The 27,462-nt window shown below is 40.0% G+C and overlaps 1 protein-coding gene across 5 annotated transcripts in view; it reads right to left on the bottom strand.

The window, feature by feature from the left end:
* Positions 1 to 23,442: 23,442 nt before the first annotated feature.
* The window catches only part of LOC126253191 (uncharacterized), a 181,147-nt gene continuing 177,127 nt past the window's right edge, over positions 23,443 to 27,462 (bottom strand). For all 5 annotated transcript variants that reach the window (XM_049954355.1, XM_049954356.1, XM_049954357.1 and 2 more), the window contains one exon: positions 23,443 to 24,452. In XM_049954355.1, coding sequence (XP_049810312.1) covers positions 24,068 to 24,452 — 385 coding nt within the window. In that variant the 3' untranslated portion in view covers positions 23,443 to 24,067. The remainder of the gene's footprint in view (positions 24,453 to 27,462) is intronic.

The raw sequence follows: 27,462 nt of genomic DNA, 5'->3' as shown, positions 1-27,462 counted from the left end.
ATTCTACATCTGCATGGATTATATGATTTTCATAACAGGCCTGAAAAATTTGCATTAGTGGGAAAATATTATATATTTCACTCACCTGCCAGTTTCAAATGTGCACCAATTTCTTCCCAAATTCTGTGTCTGAACATAGTGTCTATATTTAGGGTTCTTCAAATCGTAAAGGCAAGGATGTTGCGAGACCAGCTCACAGAGCATCACATCCTGTGAGTGGCTCATTTCAGTTTTCCTTGACTGGCTCGACATCTTTCTGGCAGCCGTACGTCTTTGTGTCGTGCGACTTCCGTCGCAACACTGCTCACTGGTGCAGTGCTGCGACGGCTGCCGCAACAGTCGCGCGTCGCATCCCAAACTCGAACTGCGCATGCGCCAGCAGGCAACTTCTGACGTCACGTAGCGACCCGTCGCAGTCGCTAGTGTGCGTCGCGTCTTGGACAACGTACCTTTAGCCGTCTAATTTCCAAACTCGTTTTATTTGGCTACTAGTTTTGGTGATTTACTATGCCATCTTCAGGACCCCTGACCAATGATTAGCAAGATTCCAACCTTGGTTCCAGTCAAAATAGGGACCAGCATTCAAATACTGGTATCTGAAGATATCTGCTTGATATAGTGCAGAACCGAGATTGCAATCTTCCTACAAGTCAGTCAGGGGGCCTGCAGATGGCGTAGTAAATCACCGAAACTGGTAGCTAAATAAAATATGTTTGGAAATTAGATAGCTGAAAGGTGTTTGATTTGAAATCCTCTACCAATGTTTGTCCTTCCACAGCCAAGAAAAGAATAACACCACGTTGGTCCTATGTGGACACATTTGATAATAATGTCACTATAGTTCATGTTTCTGCATCTACAGCAAACGTGTTTGAAAGACACAATCCATTGCCTACATGTCAATGCTTATATACACACACGTCAGTCATGCCACATTGCATATACACTGCAGCAATGTCCAGAAACAGAAAATTTTTGATCACCCCTTATATTAACAGTTGAAACAGTAAAGAAATTAGAGCGCAGCTAAAATGTTGAGATCTAGGCAAGCTATAGGAACTAAAACTCAGTGTCTGACAGCAAGCAGTTACTTGAGTGGAAAACCAATGTAATCGCGGCCACAGCAGAACTGCACACCTGATGTCATGTGGCTGCCCTGGTGGTGAAACATCCACCACCAAGTATGTGGCAATCAGTGTATTAAGAAGTGTAATAAATGCAACAGTAATAGGTTTGAAAAAGGTACAAAAGAGGCAGCCATGGATAACAGATGACACACTAGAGTGAATAAGAGATTGATAAGAATGTAAATTGTTGAAAGTGAGTAGCAACAATATAGGTGTCTCAAAAAAGAAATTATTTGTGAGTATGGAAAAGCTAAAAAAAATAATTTGCAAAGAATAGATGCCATGAAGTAAGATACAAAATTGAATAGGGTAATGTAGATTTTTTAGACAGACACTTAACAATCACTTGAGGGAGCAAAGAAAAAGAGAGAATAATAATGAGAGATGAAAGTGTAAGTGGGTAATGCAAGCCGAAAATTGGATCAGAAGAAGGAAACAACACTGGAAGAAATTTTATAGTTGCTGAGAACAAATTATGCCAACTGACAATGAAGATGTTATGCAAAATCCAAAGCAAGATTCATTATTTATTTCTAAATTTCAAACAGCTGCGTGAGTACTCAGAAAGGACAAATGGGAAGTTACTGACGAAATTCCAGCAAAACTCTTAGTCAGGCCAAAGGACAGATCTACAAATATACAAGCTTGTTAATGAAATTTATACAACTCATGAAGTTTCATCTGATTTTGAAAATAACATAATTATTACACTTCCAAAGAAAGCAAGAACAGGTAGATGTGAAACTTAGCGCATAATCAATCTACTATCACAAGCCTCAGAAAGAGAGTTACTTTACTGAAGAATGGAAAGGAAATACAAAAATAGATTAGGAGAGGATCACTTGGGTTTTAGGAGACGGCATATTTCAGAAGCAATTTCAGACTGAAGATTTAGGAAAAATAACAAAATGTACAAGGCATTTGTCGATTTGGAGAAGCTTTTGATAATGTGCAATGTAATAAAATGTCTTTTGTGCATAGACAATGTGATAACTTCTTGATGGAAGGACAATCTAGCCAAAACTGATGTGATGATACAAGAGACTCAAATCAGACTCATTATCATCACTGATACTTAATTTGTAACAATATTATGAAAAGGATAGTTGCTACTCACCATATTGGAGATGCTGAGTTGCAGACAGGCACAACAAAAAGACTGTCAGCAAGTGAGCTTTCTCCCAACAAGGCCTGAGTTGAAAATAGATAACGGGGTAGGGCTTGGGGACTGTAAAGTGCTGCTTGTGGGAGTGTACAGGGCATTTGTCGATTTGGAGAAGCTTTTGATAATGTGCAATGTAATAAAATGTCTTTTGTGCATAGACAATGTGATAACTTCTTGATGGAAGGACAATCTAGCCAAAACTGATGTGATGATACAAGAGACTCAAATCAGACTCATTATCATCACTGATACTTAATTTGTAACAATATTATGAAAAGGATAGTTGCTACTCACCATATTGGAGATGCTGAGTTGCAGACAGGCACAACAAAAAGACTGTCAGCAAGTGAGCTTTCTCCCAACAAGGCCTGAGTTGAAAATAGATAACGGGGTAGGGCTTGGGGACTGTAAAGTGCTGCTTGTGGGAGTGTACAGGGTTGGGGCGGAGAGAGGGTAGGGCAGTTATGTACAGTCGGGAGGTTAGATGCAGGGCAGGGAAGGGGGGAAAGAGTTAATGGAAAAGGAGGAAGTAAAAAGACTGAGGGTGCATTGTTGGAATAGAGGGCTGTGTAGCGCTGAAATGGGAACAGGGAAGGGGCCAGATGGGTATGGACAATGACTACCAAAGTTTGAGGCCACGAGAGTTACGGGAATGTCCCAACCCTGACTGTATCTAACTGCCCTACCCACTCTCCACCCCATCCCTGTATCTTCCCATAAGCAGCACTTAACCACTTCCTCCTTACCCCCACCACCTGGCTGCCTATCCCATCACGCACTGCTGCTCGCAGTCTGGCTTCGACAGCCAGAGATGTGGTCATGTGTGTGTGAGGTGCACTTGCATGTGAGAGAGAGAGAGAGAGAGAGAGAGAGAGAGAGAGAGAGAGAGGGAGAGGGAGAGGGAGAGGGAGAGGGAGAGGGAGAGGGAGAGGGAGAGGGAGAGGGGGGGGGGAGAGAGAGAGAGAGAGAGAGAGAGAGAGAGAGAGAGAGAGAGAGAGAGAGAGAGAGAGATTTTCTTGTGCCTATCTGTTACTCAGCATCTGTGCTATATGGTGATTAGCAGATTCATTACTGATTTTGAAAAAATGCAAAAAATCAGATAGGGGGTCTGACAAGAAAGTGTGACCTCACCAGCACTCTCCAATAGTCATGGGCAACAGCATAAGGAAACTTAGCCAAACAGCAGATGATATGAAAATCATAGAATATGCATACAGTGTGATGATATGGGAAAACAATGAGTAGAAATTGGAAGAATAACTTAAGATAATGAAAACCAGATGGAAAATGAATGATGTAAGCTGTAATGGAAAAATTATTAAAGAAGCAGCTGCTTTCAGATATCTAGGAAGTAAGCTAACCAGGCAAGAAATCATTGAGGAAGGAATTTGGAGCAGTTAGAAAACTGATCAATATTTTATTATTGTGTATCAAAGATAATTAGGAATTGGAAAATCATGAAATACAAATCATATTATCTACCAATACTGTCCTGTGAGTCAGAAAGTTGTATCTGGACAAAGAATGGTCTGAACAGAATACAAGTGACAAATAGGCTTTCTATGAGGAATTCTAGTTGAAACAAGAAGGGCCAGGATAAGAAATGAAACAACACAAAAGAAAATTCAGAATGGAATGTAACAATATTATGAGAAGGAAAGTTGCTACTCACCATGTAGTGGAGATGCTGATTCTCAAATGGGCACAACGAAAAGACTGTCACAAATAAGCTTTTGGCCAACAAGGCCTTTGTGAAAAATAGACCCCCCCCCCACACACACACACATGCACACACACACACACATGCACACGCACCAGCAGCCTCTGGCATTTGAAGCCACACTGTGAGCAGCAGCAGCAGCAGTGCATGATGGGAGTGGCAACTGGGTGGGTGTAAGGAGGAGGCTGGGGCAGGGAGGGGGAAGGATAGTAGGGTAGGTGGGGGAGGGGCAGTGAAGTGCTGCTGAGGAGTGCACAGGGACGAGGTGGAGAGAGGGTAGGGCAGCTAGGTGCAGCTTAGACAGAAGGAAGAGGATATGTGGGAGTGGGTGGAGCAGGGTAGCGGAAAAGGAGAGAAGTGAAAAGAATGGGAGCATTGGTGGAATGAGTGACAGAATGGGAACAGGGAAAGGGTTGGATGGGTGAGGACAATGGCTAATGAAGGTTGAGGCCAGGAGAATTACACCTTTTCTTTGATCACCCCAAATTTAGTGTGTGTTTGCCTTTTGCTATTGTCGATTCCCTCGGATTTCATCTTATTGCCCCCCTTTTTCATCCATTTCATCCCTATTGTGATCTTTACCACATACTTGGGTGTATTTTTTCAAATTTTTTCAGACATAATTCTATGTTATTTATGTAATTTATCACATTTTTTTCTACCACCATGGATCCTTGCTCCTTCCATCAGCATCAATACAGAAAAGTTTCATGTGCCTGCGCTGTTGCTTGGGTCATGGAATATCCCCCTCCCCCCTCCCAAATGGCCTTACCATCAAATTACTCATCTCCAACTGCTACCCCTCCTTTCACAATGACCTCCATGTGTTCAGATTCTGCCAATCCTTAGCCCTCACCAACATAATCCTGCAAAACCATATCAACCAAGCCCAAACCTCCTTGCATTACCTTCTCTCCATCTGCAAAATTCTCCTGCTGTGCAATCCCAAATTCCTGGAATCCATAACACACATTGAAACCCTTGCCTTCCAGGAACTAGAGCAAGATGCAGAATGCCGCCTCAAAAAACTCTCCACCCTGCTCACTTCCTACTCTCACGTTGGAGCACCACTGTCCACCATCTCTACAACCACCTCCAAACCTCCCTCACACCCCCTCATTGGTGACAAACCCTGTGTCACAGACCTACTACATTTATCCCACCCTCCAACACTCCCTCCCATCGTCACCACACAGAATCCAGAACCTAAACAGACCCAAATACAGTCATGAACCTTTCCTGCACAAGCCTTAGCCCCACAGAAATATCAGTCCCTTCCAAAGGCCTCACCTTTTGCCCCCACTCCCAAATTCAATCATGCAGGACTTGTTAAAGACCTTCTCTCCTACTCCCGCTCCGTACAGTGGAATCACTTTTTCACAACCAACCCTACCTATCAGACACAACCAAAGACCAATGTTGAACCTTGCACAACTCAGTTCACTCCTCCATCCAACCATGATCCACCTCCACTGCACCCACTTCAACCTCCAGTAATTTTCCAGAATTTCTTAACTTCGAACCTTGCCTCATCAAGATTCCCCAAATCCCTCAACATGCAGGTTAACCTTACATCCACAGAAAGAACCACTGTCCACCATCCAAAAACTTATCCTGACCATATAAACCTACCTGCAGACAAAGGCAGCACCATTGTTTTTTTGAACTGCATCGATTACCTGGCACGAGGACTCTGCCCGCTGTTAGATGCATCCACCTACAAACCTTGCCTCAGTGACCCCATTACAGACATCCAGCATGATCTCCAATCACTCCTCAAATCCTTAGACCTTCCGAGAACCTGTCCCTGGAGTCCATCTCTCTGCTCATCCATACCAGTCCCTGAAGTCCATCTCTCTGCTCATCCGTACCAGTCCCTGCTCTCCTACTTTATACATGCTTCCTAAAGTCCATAAACCCAACCACCCAGGATGCCCCATTATGGCCAGTTACTCTGCCCTCAATGAGAGAATCTCTTCTCTCATAGACCAACACCTTCAACCTATTACCTGGAACCCACCCTCCTATGTAGAAGATACCAACCATTCTTCCACTAACTCTCCACAGTTCCTGTCCTTTTACCACATGGCGCTCTATTCGGCACTATCGATGCCACCTCTCTTTACACTAACATCCCTAATGCCCATGGCCTTACTGCTATTGAACGCTACCTTTCCCAATGCCCAACTGATTCCAAACCAACAACTTCTTTCCTGGTCACCATGACCAAGTATATCCTTACTCACGATTACTTCTCCTTCGAAGACATCACCTACAAACAAATCTGGGGTACAGCTATGGGCACCCACATAGCACCATACTACGCCAATCGTTTTATCCTAAACCCCTCACCTGGTTCAGATTCATTGACGACATCTGACACACCTGGATCAAGGATGAGGACACACTATCCACATTCCTCCAGAACCTTAACAGCTTCTCCCCCATTTGCTTCACCTGATCTTGCCGAACCCAACAGGCCAGCTTCCTAAATGTTGACCTCCACCTCAAAGATGGCCACATCAGTACCTCTTGTCCATATCAAACCTACTAACCAACAATAATACCTCCACCTGACAGCTGCCACCCGTTCCATACTAAGCAGTCCCTTCCATACAGCCTATCCACCCATGATCGTCCCATGTGCAGTGATGAGCGGTCCCTCTTGAAATATACTGGGAGTCTCACTGATACCTTCTTAGACTGTAATTATCCTCCCAACCTTGTACAAAAACAAATCTCGTGTGCCTTATCTTTCCTGACTCCCACCACCTCGTAAAGTCTCACTGTCTGGTCACAGAGGAAATTCCCCTAGTAACTCGGTACCAGGAGCAACTGAATTACATTCTCCACCAGGGTTTCAACTATCTCTCGTCATGCCCTGAAATGAGAAGTATCCTGCCCACTATCCTTCCCACAGCTCCCACAGTGCTATTCCACCATCCACCGAACCTACACAATCTACTTGTCCATCCCTAAACAATCCCTGCTCCAAACCCCTTACCTCATGGCTCATATCCCAGTAATAGACCTAAATGCAGGACCTGTTCCATAGAAACTCCCACTCCAGCCTGGCCACAAACATCACCTATCCCATCAAAGGCAGGGCTACCTGTGAAACCAGTCATGTGATCCACAAGCCAAGCAGCAACCACCATGATGCATTCTATGTGGGCATGCAACCAACAAGCTGTCTGCCCACATGAATGGCCACTGACAAACTGTTACCAGGAAACAAGTGGACCACCCTGTGGCTGAGCATGCTGAAAAACATGACATCCTACACAGCCTGTGCCATATGGATCCTTCCCACCAACACCAGCTTTTCTGAATTGTACAGGTGGGAACTCTACGTGCACTATATCCTATGTTACTGCATCCGTCCTGGCCTCATTCTTCATTAGTCATGGTCCCCACCCATCCAGCCTCTTCCCTGTTCCCATTCCAGCACTACACAGCCCCCTTTCCATCAGCACATCTAGTCTTCTTACTTCTCTCCTTTTCCTCTTCCCCCTGCCTCATCTCTCCCCTGCCTTCTGTCTAACCTCCTGACTGCACCTAGCTACCCTACCCTCTCTCAATCTCGTCCCTGCATGCTCTCCAGCAGCACTTCACTGTGCCCCACCCCTCTCTCTCCATCTCCCTGCCCCAGCCTCTTACTTACTCCCATCCAATTGCCACTTCCATCATGCACTGCTACTGCTACTGTTACTGCTCACAGTATGGCTTCAGCTGCCAGAGACTGCTGGTGTGCGCGCATGTGCACCTGTGTGTGTGTGTGTGTGTGTGTGTGTGTGTGTGTGTGTGTGTGTGTGTGTGTGTGTGTGTTTGGCAAAGGTATTGTTGGCTGACAGTGTATTTCTGACAGTCTTTTTGTTGTGCCTATCTGTGACTCAGCATCTCTGCTACGTAGTGAGTAGCATCTTTCTTTTCCATGGTATTGAAACAATACAACGAACACTTCAGATCAATCCCTAAAAAGAAATTATGGAGAGAAATAGGCTGAAATTGTTTTGTCATGTTAAAAGAATTGGAAAAGAAATATTACAAAGAAGAGTTTAGATTGGACAGAATCTGGATGAAGAAGAATTGGAAGACTATGGATGAGACGGAGAGACCAGGTGAAGGATGATGTGAATTGGAGAGGATTACAATGGTTGGAAATGCTGAATGATAGATGGTGGAAGAAAAGAGAAGATTGGAAGAGGCTCTATGAACAACCTACATAAGCAGAAATGTTTCAGGAACAATAAGTAATAAGGGAAATGAAATATCAAAGTGAGTGTATGAGGTGTGTTGAAAAGAAGACAGAACTTTCTAAACAGCACATCAACTGGAAGAGGGAGCATGGTGCAGCTACTGAGTGCACCTAGTGACAGGTGTGATATCACATATCTATGCCACCCTACGGGCATAAAATTTGCCAACGGAATTGCAAGTTTCCATCGAATGCTGATTTGGTTGCAGGGGATGTGAGGACACAATGGCAAATGTACTATAGGCCATGCCTCCAGCAGCTGGGTAACACGAGTGTCCTCTGCCGTCACAATACAGGACAGTCAGCAGCAGCACGGCTCCATTACCATTGTTTGTGCTTTAGTTCTGAGGGCCTCTTCCTTGTTGACTTGGAGAGCTGGATTCTCTTTCTTGCTGCACTATTTGTAATGAGTCTTTGAACTCTTGGAGAAAGGCAAGTTAAGTAAATGTTCTGTTTACTGTGTTTACTCATTCGCTAATCTTTTCTGCTCCTGTCTAGCTTTCCTACAATAACAGTTTCCACATCACTCTGCAGCCCACCTCTCCTCACCATAGTTTGTGAATCTGTACTCAACAGAAGGTTTAGACAAGAGATTATCATTAGTGTGTTTGGCTGTGACTGTTAGTTGTCAAGCTACAGCAACTGAAATGAGCACTTCATAAGTTATTTACCGGATTAGTGACAAAGTGCCACAGAAAAAAATTGAGGGGCAACATGTATGAGTGAAATTTTGCTACAAAGCTGCCAAAACTTTTATTGGGGGCATTTTGGTTGCTTAGTCAAGCATACCAGGAGTCAAAGCAGAGGGTGGACAAAGGGTCTCCTCAGCCAAAAAAAGGACACATGGGTCAGTCAGAGATCAAGCTGACATCGGTTGTGTCTTTTGACTGTACAGGCATCATGCATCAGGAACTTGTACCACCTGGTTAGGTGGTAAACAAGGATATCTTTTAGGGAATTTCAGTGCATTTGAAGGATTCTGTGTACAGGAAGAGGCCTGAACTCTGAAAAAACCTCATTTGGACGTTGCATCACAACACTGCACTGTCTCATGTCACCCTAGGACCTAGTCCCGGCAGACTTTTGCTGTTTCCCAAACTTAAAACCACATTGAAACAAAACATTGAGGAGATTCAGGGCAATACAGCTAGAGACATGTAACATCCCAGAAAGTGTGTTCCAGGATGCTTTCCAAAAATAGGATAAATGTTGAGGACAGTGTATTGCTGGTGGAGGAGACAGCTTTGAGGTAGACAGTGCTTAAATTGTAGAGTTATGATTAATAAAGCTTTTATAATCAATTTCAGTCTTTTTGGGTACTTAATCAAACTGGTGTTGGCATATAGCCTAATCCTCTCGAAGAGCGCCAAGCGGTCTGCCAAGCTTAACATTCCCAACTGACGGATGTCACATGCCCTCACTTCACGAGACACTTTGGAGAGGTTTGGAATTTAATCCAGGACACTAGTGCAAAGACTAGTGACCAAAGAGTTTATGCTGCCATTCCTCCTCTCCCCTCTGCTGTAAAGGCAAAGGGAAAATGGTCAACAGTGCAAGGCATACCAGGACAGTCACCCATACAAGTACTGGTCTTGCCCAACTGTCCTCAACTTCAGTGACCTGGTGGGAATGGGAGTACCCACCTTGGAATGGTAGTTGATGGTTTTCCCATTAAATGTCAGATCTCATTCCGACCCACTAAGTTAAAACTGGATTGTAAACTTTGTTGTCAGATACATTAGAAGATTAATTTTTTTACAGATCATTTTTAGTCTTGTTATTTCATTTGTGTCCTTTCGGTAACAGTCTTCGGCACCTCTAGGTACAAAACTGATCATACAGTCCTGTAGCCTCATTGGTAATTTCCTCTGTTATCTTGTTAATGTGTTGAGCACACATTACTTTAGTCTTAAAATTGATTTTAATACCTACATTTCAACTTGCAGTATTATTTCTTTCATTAGTTGCTGAAGTTCATTGGCACTCGAAGCAAACAATACAGTGTTATCACCAAAATAAAAATGTTCCATTAAACTGTACAGCTCCAAAGTTTCCTCGTTTAAAGATCAGAGAGTAGTTTACTTGCTGTGGAATCCCCGTACTTGACTCCTCTTTCAATGCAGTTCTGAAATTCCCCTCTCCTGATGAAAGCTGTAGCATTGATGTATATGTTATTTAGTTACTAACATAGATTTAATAAATGTTCTGATTCTCAAAAATGTTAATATAAATTTTGCTGAAATTAAATAACAAGCTCACTCAAAATCTCCGAATCCTAGGCAAAAGGGTAATTCACTACTTGTAAATAGTCCACTGTGCTACATCCACTTGTAAAGGCAGCTTCTTTCTTCACATGATTAAAAGTATTTTTTCTGTAATTGATATAATTTTAGTGAGTATCTTGAACTTTAGATAGAGGAGACTTACAGGTCCTAGTTTTCAATGTCTTGTCTGTTTCTTTTGTTGTGAAGCAGAACAATTACTGCTTTATTGCAGTTGTGGAAGTTTTTTGTTTTTTTATTTATTTATTTTTGCACACATTTTCTAAATAATTTTAAATGTTTCTTTTGTATTACTTGCCTCCAACTTTAATCATTTATGATGAAATTCTAACCTCTCGAAGCACCATTCGCTTCTTCATACTTTGAGTGGCTTTACATATCTCAATTGACTTTATTTCTGGTATCTCGTTTTTGCATTATTACTTAATCTGTCTTTCTTGGTTCATCTCTTAAATTATAAAAACATTTAGAGAAATCTTGAATTACTTGTACATTTTTCTCTTTCTTGTTAATTACTGTGCCATCTAATGTTTCAACAGATGAAACGGGTTGTCTATTCTACATAATTTTTTTTTTTTAAATTTCAGTTGTTTCTCTTGCAAATTTTTCATTACTTCTCACATCATGTCAGAGACCATTGGGAACAGTTTTGCTAAATTCAGCATATTTTATCATTTGCTGTTTGCTTGAATCTCTTGTCTTCTCTTTAATAACTGCCTCATTCAATTTGAGATTTTCCTTTTTTTTCTTTCTTTATAGCTGCAAAACAAGAAATTGCAGAATGATAATTGGACCTGGATAAGTTGAAAGAGGCAGAGGTAGTTGACAACTTTAAATAGTGCGTTAGGCTACCACTGACTGTAATAGGTAATAGAAATTCAATGTACATAAATGTGTAATTATGTTAAATAAAATGTTGAAGGTAGCAGACAAACAATTAGACATAAAGATATGGCCTAGTAGGAAGCGAATCATGCAAAATGCAATATAGTCACCTAAAAATTGGGTTTATAGAAACTGCAAAATGGTAAAGCAAGAATGGCTACAGGAGAAATGCAAACTGTAGAAATATGCATGACTATGGAAATGATTGATAGTGCACACAGTAAAATGAAGAAACCCTTGGAGTAAAAAGAAGCAGCTGTATGGATAATAAGAGCTCAGATGGCAAGCCTATACCTGCTAAAGAAATAAGGGAAGCTGGAAAGTGAAAGGAAAAGAGACCTTGAAGAAAACAATTTGGAAAGGCAGAGAAAATAGATGAAGATGAGGAGGGAGATGTGATATTGCAAGAATAATTTGACAGAGCAAGATGTAAGTCAAAACAAGGCTCCTGGAATAGACACTATTACGTTCAAATTATTAAGACTCTTCGGAGAATCACAGTGACAAAACTGTTCCACATATTATGCAAGATGTATAAGACACACACAATACTTTCAGGTTACAGGAAGACTGTAATAATTCTAATACCAAAGACAGCAGCTGCCAACAGGTGTGAATATTAGCAAATTGTCAGTTTAATAAGTAGTAGTTGCAAAATACTAACACAAATTATTTATGGAAGAATGGAAAGACTGGCAGAAGCTGACCTTGAAGAAAGTTCAATTTGGGTTCCTGATACTTTACAGCAACACACAAGGTAGTACTGACTTGGTGACTTTTCACACGAAATAGACCGAAAAATACAAACTGACATTTATAGATTTAGAGACAGCTTTCAGTAATGTTGAGTGGAATACACTGTTTGAATTTTAAAGGTAGCTGGGGTAAAAATACACAGAGGAAAAGGTTGTCTACAATTTATACAGAAATCAGGCTGCAGTTGGAAGTGTAGTGGGATACAAAAGGTAGGCAGTAATTGAGATGGAAGTGAGACAAGGTCGTAGCCTACCCTAGATATTATTGAATCTGCATATACCAGATGGTTATAATTAAGTGCAGCTTCTCACAAAAGTCCAGTCTGGGCTGTAATTATCATATGGCAGTGAAACTTGGTTGACATGCAAATGCATTAACATGGAACTGATTTATGCCAGAAAAAAAAACTTACAATTTTGGCCACCAGTTGCATATTTGTCACTGTACAACATCTTGTCGACATCTCTGGTGCCCATACTAAACAAACTGTGAGTTGTGTAAGTGGCGGTTAATAATAAAATCAGCATTATGCCTTTACACTTGTTTGACCTTTTCTACCTATATCCCATTCATAATCCATTACATATGGAAACATTTCTATATGTGTTTCTTGCATTCACAGCAACAGATTTGCACATGGTGGCCAAAACTGGGACTAATTTTTTCCAGCATAAATCAGTTTATCATTAATGTATTAGAATATCTACCAAATTTCACTGCCATATGACAATTACAGCCCACACTGGACCTATGTTAATAGCTGCACTTTAGTTATTCGCCCAGTACATCAAGCAGTAAAGGAAATTAAGAGCAATAATGAAAGCAAATTAAAGCTCAGAGAAAAGATTTAAAAACCATTTAAGTTTGCTGAGCACATTGTAATTCTGTAAAAGACAGCTAAGGACTTGAAAGATCTGTCTTGAAAAGAGATTATGAGGTGGCCATCAATAAAAGTAAAACAAGGGAAATTGAATGTAGAGGTCTTTTCAAAAAATTCCAGAAATTTGTCCACAACATTTTTCTATACTTACCTTTTCCTTATTATGCATGGTCTTCTTTGAAATACTCTCCTCCACAACTGATATACTGCTACCAACGCCATTGTCACTTCCAGAAGACGTCTTCGTATGCCTCTTGCTGGATTACATGAAACAATATTTGTGAATTTTCTTTTCTCGTTTATCGTTGCAAATCTCCATCCTTTCAATGAGCTTTCAACTTTGGAAACAACAAAAAATTTCCACAGGGGCCAGGTCTGGAGAGTATGGAGGAAGAGGCAGCACAGTGATTTCGTATTTTGTGCAATAGTCATTCACCAACACGGATGAAAGTGCAGGTATGTTATCATGATTACAAGAGCCATGAATGATCTCATCACATTTCAGGCAGTTTCCTTCCCACATTTTCTCGCAGGTGTCATAATATGTATCAACAGTACCATCAATTAACAGTTTCTCTCTGTGGCAAGAATTCATGATGAATTAATCCTTCAATGTCAAAGAAAACTATCAGCATGACTTTGACATTTGACCTGACCTGATGAGGTTTTTTTTTTATCTTGGAGAACATTTCCCAACCCATTGTGAAGATTGAACCTTGGTCTGAACACCATAAACATAGACCCATATATCGTCACCAGTTGGATTGTCTGATGGAATATCTCATTCTCATTTGTGTGATCCAAAAGCTCTTCAACAACTTCCAGGGGACAGTTTTCTGGTTTTGACTCATGAGTTATGGGATGAATTTGAACAACACAATGCATTCCAAGATACCATGTCAGGATTTCATGACATGATCCACCTGAAATGTTACATTCTTCTGCAATCTATTGGACAGTCATTCTCTGATTCACACACACAACTTCATAAACTTTTATGACATGAGCGTTGTTGGTAGATGTCAAAGGGCATCCTGAACTAGGATCAACTGTCACTTCCATCTGGCCATTTGTAAACCATGTGAACCATTCATTACTCCGAGTACAACATTAGTTCTCATAATTGTAGGCTTTCTGCATCATGTGCTGTGTCTGTGTAAAGGTTTTCTTGAGTTTCATGTGAAATTTGATGCAGATATGTTGCTCCGCTATCACTGACAGCTCGAAATTCTCAAACTATGCAACACAATGTTCTGCTCAATACAGCACTGAGCAATAACTAACAGACATGCAACAATGAAACTTCCACTTCAGATTAAATCAGGTGAAGCAGAAGCACTAGATCAGGAAACGAGACACCAAAAATAGTAAATTAGTTTTGTTATTTAGGGAGCAAAATAACTGACAAATACAGAAGTAAAGATTATATTAAATGTAAATTGGCAATAGCAAGAAATGCTTCTCTAAAAAAGAGAGTTATGTTAATATCTTCTTTTTCTTATGCCTTTGTCCTCCATCTACACGGGGTGACTTGGTTACTATTGGATTGGCATGGTTAGTTGAAGGAATGGCTGGATACCCTCCATGTTGCCATCCTACTACCCACCTGGGACAGAATATGTGCACCCCAAGGGTCTGCATGTAGAGTTATCTATGTGAAAGAGTGTGAATGTTTTCAAAATGTTGGTGAATGTTGTAGCTGTGGCAGTGCTTTGGTACCAGCCAGATATGAACCAAGTGGGAAGTCACCTGAAAACTACATCCACAATGGCTGGCACATCAGCCCACATTGTGAATCCAATGGGGGATTCGATCTGGAGCTGGTGCACTGACTCAAGTCCTGGAAGTGGTGCACCAGCACACATGATTATCTGGGTGGATGGAAGTATTTTAAAAAAGAATATAAATTTAAGTGTTAGAAATTCATTTCTGGAAGTATTTTTCTGGAGTGTCACATGTGATTGATGGGTACATCAGATAATTATTAGAGGTGCTGAGTTGAATCAGGGAGGAATAAATGTATAGCACTACTTGACCAAAAGAAGGGATTGGCTGATAGTACATGACCTGAAGCAACTAGGAATAGTTAATTTTCTAATAGAGGAACTGTGACACTTAAAATATGTAGAGAGAGACCAAGAATTGACCAGATTAAGCAGGTTCAGGTGTATATACCTTTCTGTCCTGACTATTATTAGAGTTGTTGTAGACATCCTCTTTCCTGCTGTTTTGATATTAATTTCCTTCCAGTCTCTCAAGTTAATTTTATACTTATACTTTCTAGCTTTGGAAGTCTTATATTATACTGCAGGATGGACTATAATTTTCATGTTGCTCTTATGAAGTGCTACACCATATTCTTCTGAAGGAAAAGTTTTAGATTCCACATTATTAATCTCATATAGTATAGATTGTGGACATGACTCTTTAGCATTATCAGTATCTTCTGTCCCTTGTACCTCTTTGAAGTAGTATTGTTTTGTTGAGTGCCAGTGTGATTCCTTACACTTTCATCTGGGGTAAGTTTGTGATTAACCATTTCCTGCTAAGGGGACTGCAGTACCTCACTCGGTGTGATCACATACGAGAACAGGATGCATACTATGCTGTGCACTTGCACATGTCTTCAGGCACAAGGTATCAGTAGGTTATCTGATCTAGATGGCTAATGCACAATATACAAATAAATCTATAAAGAACAGAATGTGCTTCATTAGAACAACTTTAACTTACCTTTTAAAAAAAGGCAAGCTATAACTGTTTCTCTACTTCGAATATTCTCCTAATGCAGAACTTCAAACCCGCATATGATGTTTTAACGTCTAATAAGGGAGAGCCGACAACTTACCTATAGCAGATCGATGCATGGAACACAGAAATATGTTACAGAAAACAACATTCTTTTTCTTGCAAAAGTGCACACATTCACACATGCAACCACTCAGACACCCAAATGCACACTCTCGCTCAGAGGTGGCAATGGGAGCATGTGTTTGGGTGTCTGTGTGGTTGTATGTGTGTACATGTATACTTTTTGGTAGAAAAAGCATTAATGCTCGAAAACTAGCATGAATACTGTTTTTTGTTACATGTTTCAGTACTCCACATATCAATCTGCTATAGTTGAGTGGTTGCTTTCCCTTATTTTACATATTGCAACATCCAGGAATTTCCATTATTGTTACATTTTAGTGTGTGTATTCTTCATATAGCCTCTGGTATTTTCCATTACATGACTGCACAATTTGCAGTCTTTTAGTTTAATTAAAATCACAGAAGCAAGCTTGAAAGACATATTCCAGTAATACCTAGTAAAGAAATTCTAACTTTCTCAGCAACAAAATTAATAAATTCAAGAGCACTAGGTGTCAGACAACTGAGAAGATGTAAATGGAAGTGTATGCATTTTTAAATTGGTGTGATTTTTAGCTTAAAACAAAGAAGGGATTGAAATCAGATTTACGTTAGAAAATGGATGTTGACACCGCTAAGTTATTGATCAGCTTACAGAACAATCTACTTATATTGAAGGAATATTCAGTCGAGAAAACTAGTAAATTATGAGACAGAATGTTTGACCATCACTTTCCATCAGGAAGAATAATGTGCAGTATTGCCAACAGACACACACAAAAAGTATAGCTCGATCCCCCCTGAGGAAGGAACTATTAGTTTTGAAAATTAGGAAGTGTATCACTTTTACTTTTATGTGTGTTTATTGGTACCACTACTTATTTCATCTTCAGAGGGAAAGTACTGCCAACAATAATTTATTGGACCAAAATAACTGCTAATGTTCAGCAGTAACCAAGTATACTCATCTTATTGAGAGTGTTTTAGTGAAGGGAGGGTTTTCTGTAATAGACTTTTATACTAATCATATAGAACATGTGTAAATGGAAGTGTATTGATTTTTGTCTTATTTATAGAACAGCATGTCAATTATTGAACTATATGGAAAAACACAAATTAATTACAAACTACAGTGTTCACACACTGTATACAACATGTAAATGTCACAACAGACATTCAGATTTAGATTAATGGTGTGTTCAATATGCCTGCCATCATGGCAATGATGTGGCACCATGAACAGCGAAATTCTGCATGACCTGCTGAAGTGTCGGAATATTGATGCTGTCGATGACCTGCTGAATGGCTGTGTTGGGGTTATTGCTGTACATCTTGTCTTTAACATAGCCCCACAAAAAGGAGTCGCATGTGTTCCGATCTCGAAAATATGGCGGCCAACTGAGGCCCATGCCAGTGGCCTCTGGGTACCCCAGAGCAGAAATGTTATCCCCAAAGTGCTCCTCCAGGACATCAAACCTCTCCTGTCAATGGGATCAAGCTCCATCTTGCATGAACCACATCTTGTTGAAATCAGGGTCACTTTTGGTAACAGGGATGAAAGCATCTTCCAAAACCTTCACTTACCTTTTGGTAGTCACCTTGCCATCAAGGAATATCACACCGATTATTCCATGACTGGACATTGCACACCACTCAATCACCTGTAGAGGGTGAAGACTTCTTGATTGTGAAATGTGGATTCTCAGCCCCCCAAATGTGTCAATTTTGCTTATTGATGAACCCATCCAAATGAAAGTGGGCTTCATTGCTAAACCAAACCATATTCACATCAAAGTCCTGTTTGTAAATTCTGTGTACAATAGTGTTGGTGACATACAGCTGCTGTTGCATGGCCATAGGGCTTAATGGCTGATGGGTTTGAATTTTGTATGGGAAGAGATGCAGGTCTTCAACAATAATATGTCGCATTGTCTGCCAGTTGATTCCCACCTGTTGTGCAGATCTTCTGATCTATTTCCTGGGACTGGTGTGAAATGCATATTGTGTCTTGTTGATGTTTTCAGGTGTTTTCACTCTTTTTGGATGACCAACATTGCCAACACTGGTTCTCTCAAACTTGCGAATCAAATTCTTGATTGATAGCACAGCAGTTGTCTTCAGCTTGAACTCACTCGCAAACTTTCTTTGAGCTGCAGTTGGGCTGTTAGTGCTTGCATAGTAAGCTTCCACAAGCACTACATGTACAGGCATGCTGTACTGTGACATTTTCAGATGTGAATGGCCGACAACAATAAGGCATGTGGACATGTGCATACTAATTACCATCTTGCCCTGCAGCCAACTGTGCAGTTTGAACATCCTAACGCAAACCATTCAGAAGTTACAACAGTTTTATTTCATGAATTCAATAACTGTCACCCTGTAAAAAGAAAACAAAAAGCGTCTTCGACAAATGTATTAATCTGCTTATTTGTAATAATGAAGCTAACGATAGATACATTTCTGTGGTTATTTATATTTTGACTTATTCAATGACCCATTCAGTATGACATCTATGGAACCAATGTGTGAATAAATTAATCCTGCACTCTGGGCTTTCACAGTGTGTCCTTTTACAAACACAAATAAATCCTTTTGTTTTTCCATCATGGCTGGATGCTCACTCTGTGATAAGTCCTGTGAACTGTGGGGTTTGTACTGTGTTGTGGACACTATGTGGTCACCAAGCTGAGACTACAAGACTAGTGAAGTGATCATAATTAAAATTGATCACTCATTGTATTTTTGAGCAAAAACGGGAAAGTGCTGCAATTGTAAATTTAGAGTGTGCATGAAGGCTTTGTGAATAAGCAATATTTGTAATTGTAGGGAGCAAACTTGTTACCCCTACATGTAATAAAGCTAATCATAATTTTGAATAACTAATGGCCATTACCTTCCAGACACAAAGAAACCACAGTGATAGTAAATTTCCTACCAAGATCAGATCTTGGAAACCTCATCGGTAGGGTGCCATATGATGTATTCAAATCAAAGAACACAGCAACTGGATGGCAATTGTGTATAAAGGTGTCCTTAACTACAGAGATTGAGGGCATCAGTTACTCAGCAGTGGATCAAAATTTTCAGAAGCTGCATTATTGACTCAAGTAGCCAGAGAAGCTTGCAATTTAGCCTACCATCTTTTGAAGTAGCTTGCATAATCCATTTGTCAGACTGATTGGTCTATTGTGGTGTGAAAATTGTAGGTTCATTCCAGGCTTCAGTAGCGGGACAATAGTACTTTTTTTCCACTAGAGAGGGGATTGGGAGGGGGGAGTTTCTCCTCTTGCCACATGCAACTGGAAATGTTGAGGATGCCTGTTTTTGATTTCCTCTTTAAGGTGTTTGATCATCTGATTCCAAGTTGTGTCTGATCCTGGAGATGTAGGTCTGCAATGAGTTGGGGCAGTAAGGAGTTTCTGTTCACCAAAGTCTGCTCAGAACATTGTGTGTGAAATGATAGGTTGGAAGACTATGCTGTGCACTTATAAAATAGAAATGTGGGATGATAATTACTGGATGCAGATGTTTCAGCAGAGTTTTCAGTGATGGCTAGAAGGTGAGTGATGATGTCTCCATTAGAGATTCCTGTGATTGTCTTGGGGATAAGATTAAAGACTTACAAAAGTATGACAGGACTGTCTGGTCAGCCTAAACTTTTTTGTGGCCTAAATTTCTCCAGTCTCATCCTCAACTTTTTTGTGGCCTAAATGTCTCCAGTCTCATCCTCAATATGCTTGGCAAACAAATGACTTCCCATCATTCTACGAACAAACCAGATACAGATCAAACCATTTTGATCCTCATCTTTTCATTTGGTCTTCTTCTCATGGCACAGAAAGTGCTACGAAAACAATGGTATTTGTAATTCCTTGTGTTAAGCACACTATTTGCCACAGTCACCACTCAACAAAAGTTTGCTCTGCTTCACTGCAGGTCACCCATATCAATGCCACTTCTTCTGATTAGACACTCTATTTGTCATACTGAAGGTGGTGATGCAGGGGCTAGCAAACAGGCGCCACATTCAAGATGACAGTAGTCCAAATTCTTGTCCAGCCATTCAGGTTTAGGTTTTCAGTGGTTACCCTAAACCACTTAAAGAAAGTGCCAGGATGGTATTCGAAAATACACAATGCAACCATTTCGCTTTTACATCAATCTCCCAATCTGAGCTTGTGCTTTGTCTGTAAGGCCTCATCATTGATAGGACGTTAATCCCTAATCATCCTTCCTCTTCTTCCTGGTTTTCTACCTAGCATGCTAACTGTTTAAGTCCAAGTGATCCATCTTAAAAGAGGCACAAACACTGTAGATTCTATGCAGATGGCACAAATCAAACATGAGTATGTAATATCTGTGTCACCTATGGGTTGTAGCCCCAAGAGTACATCATGAATATTTTATGATGGACTGGATATCACACTGAAATTTAGTTAATGGCATTTTATCCCTTTGAATGTAAGGTGCTCAGGTCTTTAAAAGATACTGGAAATATTTTTTGTACCATATAAGATGCCCTTCCCCAAATGATTCCACCTCTGTAACTCTTTTTGCAGGGTGAGAAGAGGAGTAAAGAGAGAAATGAAAAATTTCACCACATCACTATATAATGTTTTGTCCTTATGTTGCATAGTCAACTCTTGAGCATTAATATCAGATTGGTTGATACAGAGATACTAAACCCACTCCAGAACAGGCAGGTGCTACCACCGACTTAACACAGAGGGTGGAAAAATGAATGCCCACTGTTGGTTGCCTTCTTCAGTCCATCAAGCAAAGTTGACCAGGTATACTAACCTTCTTGAAACCACTCTTGTTATCTTTCTAAGTTGTTGTTATGTCTGTACATACAGTATGCACAGGCACATCCTGATCCTATGTAGCAAATGCACTGCCCTTATTTGATTTGTTGTTATTTATTTTTTTTCTTCTTAGAGATTCCAATTGATTGAATTGTTGGGTGGGTTAATCAAGCACAATACCCAAGAGCAATTTAATTTAGATATTTACTGGGGAAAAATCTCCAATTGCGTAATCCTAGTAAATTGTTAGCATGTAGCTATGTTTGAAAGTTCTGACAGATTAAAACTGTGTGTCAGACTGGGACTCAAACCTGGATTGCTAATCCAACAAGGTATTGTGGTAGCCCTTTGCAGCACATATGTCACAGCAGTTCTGTACATTCCTAGCTTGCTGTGGCCATCTGTTAAAGCAGTGAGTTTCTTCTTTTGTGCTTTTACTTCCATCCCCAGCTGCCATTCTGCCATGCAATCGAATACCTGCCTACTACAGTCACTGGCTACTGGTACAGGGCGATGGCTGGGCTCTTGCTGAGGTTTCCACTGACCTAGCATCACTCTCAGTCTTAGTCTTCCATTCTCAACATCAGCATTGACATTGTCCCCATGCCCATGCCACAACGAACACGCCATGTGGTGATGTGTTTCAAACCGAGATGCTTATTGAGAAGTTGTAAGACTCACCCATGATGTACAATTCTATGCCTGCTACACAGCCCAGTGTATAAATTCATTTTTCACAGCACAAGGTATTCTGACCGGTGAGTGTTAGTGAACATTTGACTGCTGTCCTAGTTCCAAGCTCTGCCCATCAATACCAACTCGCTAATGTGTTAAGTGTATGCCTTTGGTTCTGATCTTGCCCAGACCATTTCTTTTGTGAGGGATGATTAATTCCACTCCCCACATCAACAAAAATCTTTGTCATGCTGATGGATACTCTGGACAAGTTGTGACTTTGTTCAGTGTCTGCTATTCTTACTATGCCAGTGAATTTGTTTCATGTCTGCTATTCTTGCGCTTTTATCTAATGCTATCACATTGGTGAGTGTCTTTTGCCAATACCTGTTAAATTTGTGACTATTCATGTTTTTTTTTGTAGCAGTTTATTTGTTTAATAAATGTTATTTCTTAACCACTTGCAGTCATTGAGCTCTGTTCAGCACCTGTCATGCCTTATTTCACAATTTTGTTGTTATCTTAGCTAATTAAGTAGAGAAACATTCCTACAGCATGCAGGAGAACATCTGAGAAGTTTGGAAGGTAGGAGATGAGGTACTGTGGAAGTAAAACTGTGAGTGTGGGTTCTGAGTCATGCTTGTATAGCTCAGTCATTAGAACACTTGCCGGGGAAAGGCAAAGGTCCCACACTTGAGTCCCGGAAGTTTCAAATCAATTCATACTCTGCAGAAAAGTGAAAATGAATACTGGACGCAGCTATGTATTCACATAAACAAATTATTTTCATAAACTAAACATCACGGTATAACAAGACTTGCCTACGATATGCTTTTCCATCCTCTTTTGAAGTACTGTTACATGGTCTGGGATCCTTACCAGATAGGATTAACAGAGTTCATTGAGAAACTTCAAAGAACAGCAGCACATTTTGTATTATCGTGAAATACGGCAGAGAGTGTTACTGACATGATACAAGATTTAGGGTGGACATCATTAAACAAAGCCATTGTTCGCTGTGGCAGACTCTTCTCATAAAATTTCAGTCGCCAAGTTTCTTCTCCGAATGCAAAAATATTTTGTTGACACTGACCTACATAGGGAGAAATGATCATCATACTAAAATAAGGGAAATCAGAGCTCGCACAGAGAGATATAAGTGTTGGTTTTTTCTGCACACTGTTCAAGACTGAAATAATAGAGAATCATTGTGAAGGTAGTTTGATGAACCCTCTGCCTGTGACATGCAGAGTATCCATGTAAATTGCTATCACATATGTATCCTCCCATTGCAAGATTTAAACTTGTTATTCATGGAGACATATTCATACTTATATTGCAGGATATGATGTCATCTCTTTTTTTTTTTAAAAAAAAAAAATACCTATGTGTTATAGAAACTGGACATGAAAAGTGACAATGGCAAGGAGAGCAATGTGCTGAACACATGCCCCTCTGTATCCGCATCCATTGACGCCTAAGGGCTTAGAATGACATGGCAGTTCGTTGGTATCATTGGGCCTTCAAGGTCTGTTTGGGATGGTGTTTATTTTTTATATGTAACAGAAATACCAAACATGACATGTAGAAAATTTCAGTCACTGTCAGTGTAGGTGTGACAAATAAAGTGTACTAAAACAATATTTCCAATATCGTGTATGATAGTATTTTAACAATGGCACACTGCCCTCTACATGAGATGTAACATAACCACATTACACATGAAGGAAATATAAATAAGTGTTAATCTATTTTTTATACACATACATAATGATTTTGTAAGGAAATCTTATTTTTTTGAGAACATTATTCAAATCTACACATTAAAAAAGTTTTTACAGCTATATTTCATAATATATTAATTAATTTTATTTTATTTGAGAAAAGGCACAAAACATTTTCATTTGTGTGTTTGTTATGCTGCTGCATACAATGAGTTTTTTAAAATTTGTCTTGAGAAAAGAAATACCTTACACAACTGCAGATGTGAAATACAGACGTAACATTTCTGAATGTACTGAGTTCTGTATCCTTATGCTCTTGTCATTTCATCCTAATTATGAAATTATTTGTTCTTGAAATGAAAATGTTAACATTAATAAATGGTAATCACTATGAGAATATAATGGTTGTCTAGCTGAAATATATATATTTTTTAAATCTGCATAACACATAATTTTCTTTTCATACATGATTATTATTTACCCTTTTGCCATTTTGTGATTAAAATATGACATTTTTTACTTCTGTTTTTACTTTTGTAAAGTAGCATTTGACTTAACATTAATTTTAATGTATTTTTTCCCATTGCAAGTGACCTTGCTTGGAACTCACACTTTAAAATGAGTACTTCCTGTATTCGCCCTAGTACTGATACGTAGTTTGATTTCAGCATCTGATTAGTTCTTTCTGGAAGTTAAAGATTTGTGTGTTGCATCTGTTTATAAGTGAACACTATTATCTTATCAGATACTTTTCGGTCTCTAAAACTGCTTATATGTGTTCTTTCTGCTAAGATACTACACTTTTTTTTATTTTCTCAGATACATTTCTATTTGGAAAATTTCCTCAAAAAGTAGGTCCTAACTATATTTACAACTAAGAAAGAAATTTAAAAATAATGTTGATAATATTGACACTGAGTTTGCACCAAAGCCACTATTCTTTCTCTTCTGTATTATTTGTTTTGCTTTTTTTTCGCCTCTTCTTTCCTTTCTTCCATCGTTTACCTGTTCCTGTTCCCATGGCCTTTCCCTTTTGGCCTCTATGTTTCTTTCCCTGGTTCTTGGACCGAGATGCAGAGTTCCCATTCAATTTCATTACATCTTCTTCATCTTTATTTATATCACAGCGAAAAAAGGAATCATAAAGGAAATCTTGACAGGCAGTTCCATCACAAAACTCGTCCAAACACTCTAGACAGACTGGAGGTCTTGAATCAAGAATACCAGCTCGATTCTTCACTCGGTTTATCAGATTTTCTGGCTTGTTCTGGGACTCTTGAGCAGCAGTGTAGAGATGTAGTTTTCCAAGGAGCACCAGTCTGGCATTATAAAGAAAGATTTTATAAATTATTATAAAATTTGATTAAATAAAATTGATATAATAATTTGTCTACTGTGGCAGAAACTTATGTCATAAGCCTTCCACTTTGTCCACAAACCATTTGGAATATAGCAAATTAGGCTAATTAAATGTATATAAACATTAGTCTCTACTTGTGTTCAGTGAAAATATGTAAATTCCTTTTTTACATAAATTTATGACAGATGAGTTCCAACCCATTAATTTGCACTGATGAGCCAAAACATTATGACCACAGCAAGGTTGTATGCTAACTGGTGGCACTGAGGGAACATGACCTGGTAAGAGAAGTATGTGAGTGGAGCAGAGATGAACTCTAGTGACGAAAAGTGGCGCAAATGTGAAAATCCGATGACTCAAGTGACTTTGACAAAAGCCAGATTGTGGCTCAGTGTCTGGGAGCAAGCATCTCAGAAATGGTGAAGCTGGGCAGTTATTGGCATGCTACTGTTGTGAGCATCTATGGAAAGTGGTTTAAGAATGCTGAAACTATGAGTAGGTGGCAAGAAGTTGGACGTCCATACCTCATCACAGAACATACGGATTGGAGGCTTGCCCACTCTATAAAGCAGGATAGATGATGATGTGTTGCAGATCTGACAATAGAGTAAAGTGCTGGCGCTGGTGAAAGTGTTTTGGAGCACACAGTTCAGCGCTCAGTGTTAACACAGTGTTCCGCAGCAGAGGACCCAACATCATCATCAGTTATGGTTACAGTAGGCATGGGATCATCAAGGTAGGATCAAGGAGCAATGGAATTGTGTTGCCTAGGCAGATGAATCCTATTTATTGTTAACCAGGTCGATGGTCATTCCAGATACACTTTCAGCCAGGTGAATGGCTGCTCGAAACATGCAGTGCGTCTTGGATGCAGGCTGGTGGGAGCAGTATTATGTTATGGGGGATATTCATCTGGGCTTCCATGGGACCTGCAATAGTAATTGAGGGCGCTGTGACAACTGTTGACTATATCAACATTATTAGGGACCATCTGTAACCCCCTATGTTTGATGTCTTCTCCAACAGTGATGGCATCTTCCAGCAGGATAACTGTGCTGCAGTGGTGTGAGGAGCATGATAGTGAACTCACGCTGACATCTTGGCCATCAAATTCAACTTATCTGAATCCAATGAAACCCAACTGGAATGTTCCACACCCACGAACCAACTGCCCATAAATTATCGGAAGTGTGTGACCTATGCATAGGCATCTGGTGTCACAAACCTCTGTAAACCTGTCGAGTACTTCTCAAATCTATGGATGGCACAATCACTGCTGAATTGCGTGCCAGAGGCAAACCGACACGCTTTTAAGTAGGTGGTCATAATTTTTTAGCTCATCTGTGTAGTTCTCAAGTGTTATGATGAAAAACTAATAAAAAATGAAGAAAGACACCAGAGATGGTAGTTGAAAAATGACCAATGGAGCTATATTGATGTCTTGTCATTTACATGACAGAAGAATTTATACACAAATAAGGAAAACACAAGCCTCTAAAATCTGAGGTTACTCTTTTACATGTCCAATAGAAATATGCAATCTGCTCATTTATTTTTGGGCCAGTTTAATGTGGAAGTTTTGTGATTAAGATGGAAGGGCCAGAATTCCAGATTTATATTTCCTGTGGTTTTTCTAAATTGCCAATACCAGGAAAAGGATCTGTCTAATTGCCTCTGCTATCCTAACCCAACCCGAACTAGTACTCTGCTTCTAAAGATGGGATACTACACCTGATTATCTTTCAGTTTGTTCGAAACCAAATGGACAGAAAGAATTGTTTTCTCACATTGTGGCTATAGTATAACATGGCTTTCTTAAGTTACAGGTCAGCATACTGATGGAGATTTCTTCCAATGTGTTGCACATGAGGGATCAGCTGATGAAATACACAGATAACTGTTGTTCATAAATACAATTTATTTGTTCAACACAACATATGTAATTAATTACAATACATAATTGTAAGACTACATTGAGAATCAATATCTATCATTTGTTTGTAGTTCAGAGGAACAATGAAGAATTAGAGAGTTTACACTGTGTGCATGAAATGTAGCAGCAGATGGTCCACTGTCCACATCACTACACCCCCCTCCCCCCTTTCCCCATTTGTGAACGATATTTGGGGTTGAAACGTACACGGTGCTCCAAATGAGTTGTGACATGAGGTTTACTTGGAGGCAGTGGCAGTGGAAGACTGGATGTGTCCAGCGTCATTGTAGAATCGCTTGTCAGTAGAATCTCAGTATTAGCTGCTGCACCTGTAGTGATGTAAGTCTCAGCTAGGCTAAAGGATGGCTAGAGTCTGTCAATGGATATTGTAATTGTAGATTGACTGATATCAGTATCAAATGTTTTGTCATGGTGTGCCAATATTTTGTATGGATCTTCATATGGTGGATGGAAAGGTTTTCAAATGGCATCATGTTAGACAATAACCCTTGACTGTGACTGTAAGTCTTCAGGAAGCAAATGGTCACTGGGTAGAATGTTCTTTTGAAATGGCAAGATGGAACTTGTGGATCTGCAAGTGCAGACATTGCACAAAGTTTGAGGCTTCAATAATACTGTTGGATGTGTGTGTCACCAAAGAAGTTGTGGTAGTTGAAGTGTTTGTCCGTACACTAATTCTGCCACTGTTGTGTTGAGATCTTCTTTGAAAGCTGTCCAGAGGCATAGTAGCACAACAGGGAGGCTGTAAGTCCAATGGCCTGTGGCATGGCATCTGACTGAGACCTTTAGCTGTTGATGGAGTTGCTCCAAGAGACCATTAGTAGTGGGGAGTAGAGTGGGGTAGTAGACACAGGTTCGAATACATTCCTACCAAGCAAAGCTGAGTGCACTTTTAAGAGATATGACATGCACTGTTTGACTTGGTTGATAGTGACATGGAGATGAATAATGAACCATGGGATCCACTCACAACAGAAAGCTGTGTTACAGCTGCTGTCGTTGCATCTTTTATAGA

The sequence above is a fragment of the Schistocerca nitens genome, chromosome 4 (assembly GCF_023898315.1).
Source record: "Schistocerca nitens isolate TAMUIC-IGC-003100 chromosome 4, iqSchNite1.1, whole genome shotgun sequence".
Lineage (NCBI taxonomy): Eukaryota > Metazoa > Arthropoda > Insecta > Orthoptera > Acrididae > Schistocerca > Schistocerca nitens.
Note: the sequence above shows the minus strand (reverse complement) of the source record. Positions and strands in the feature narration are given on the sequence as shown.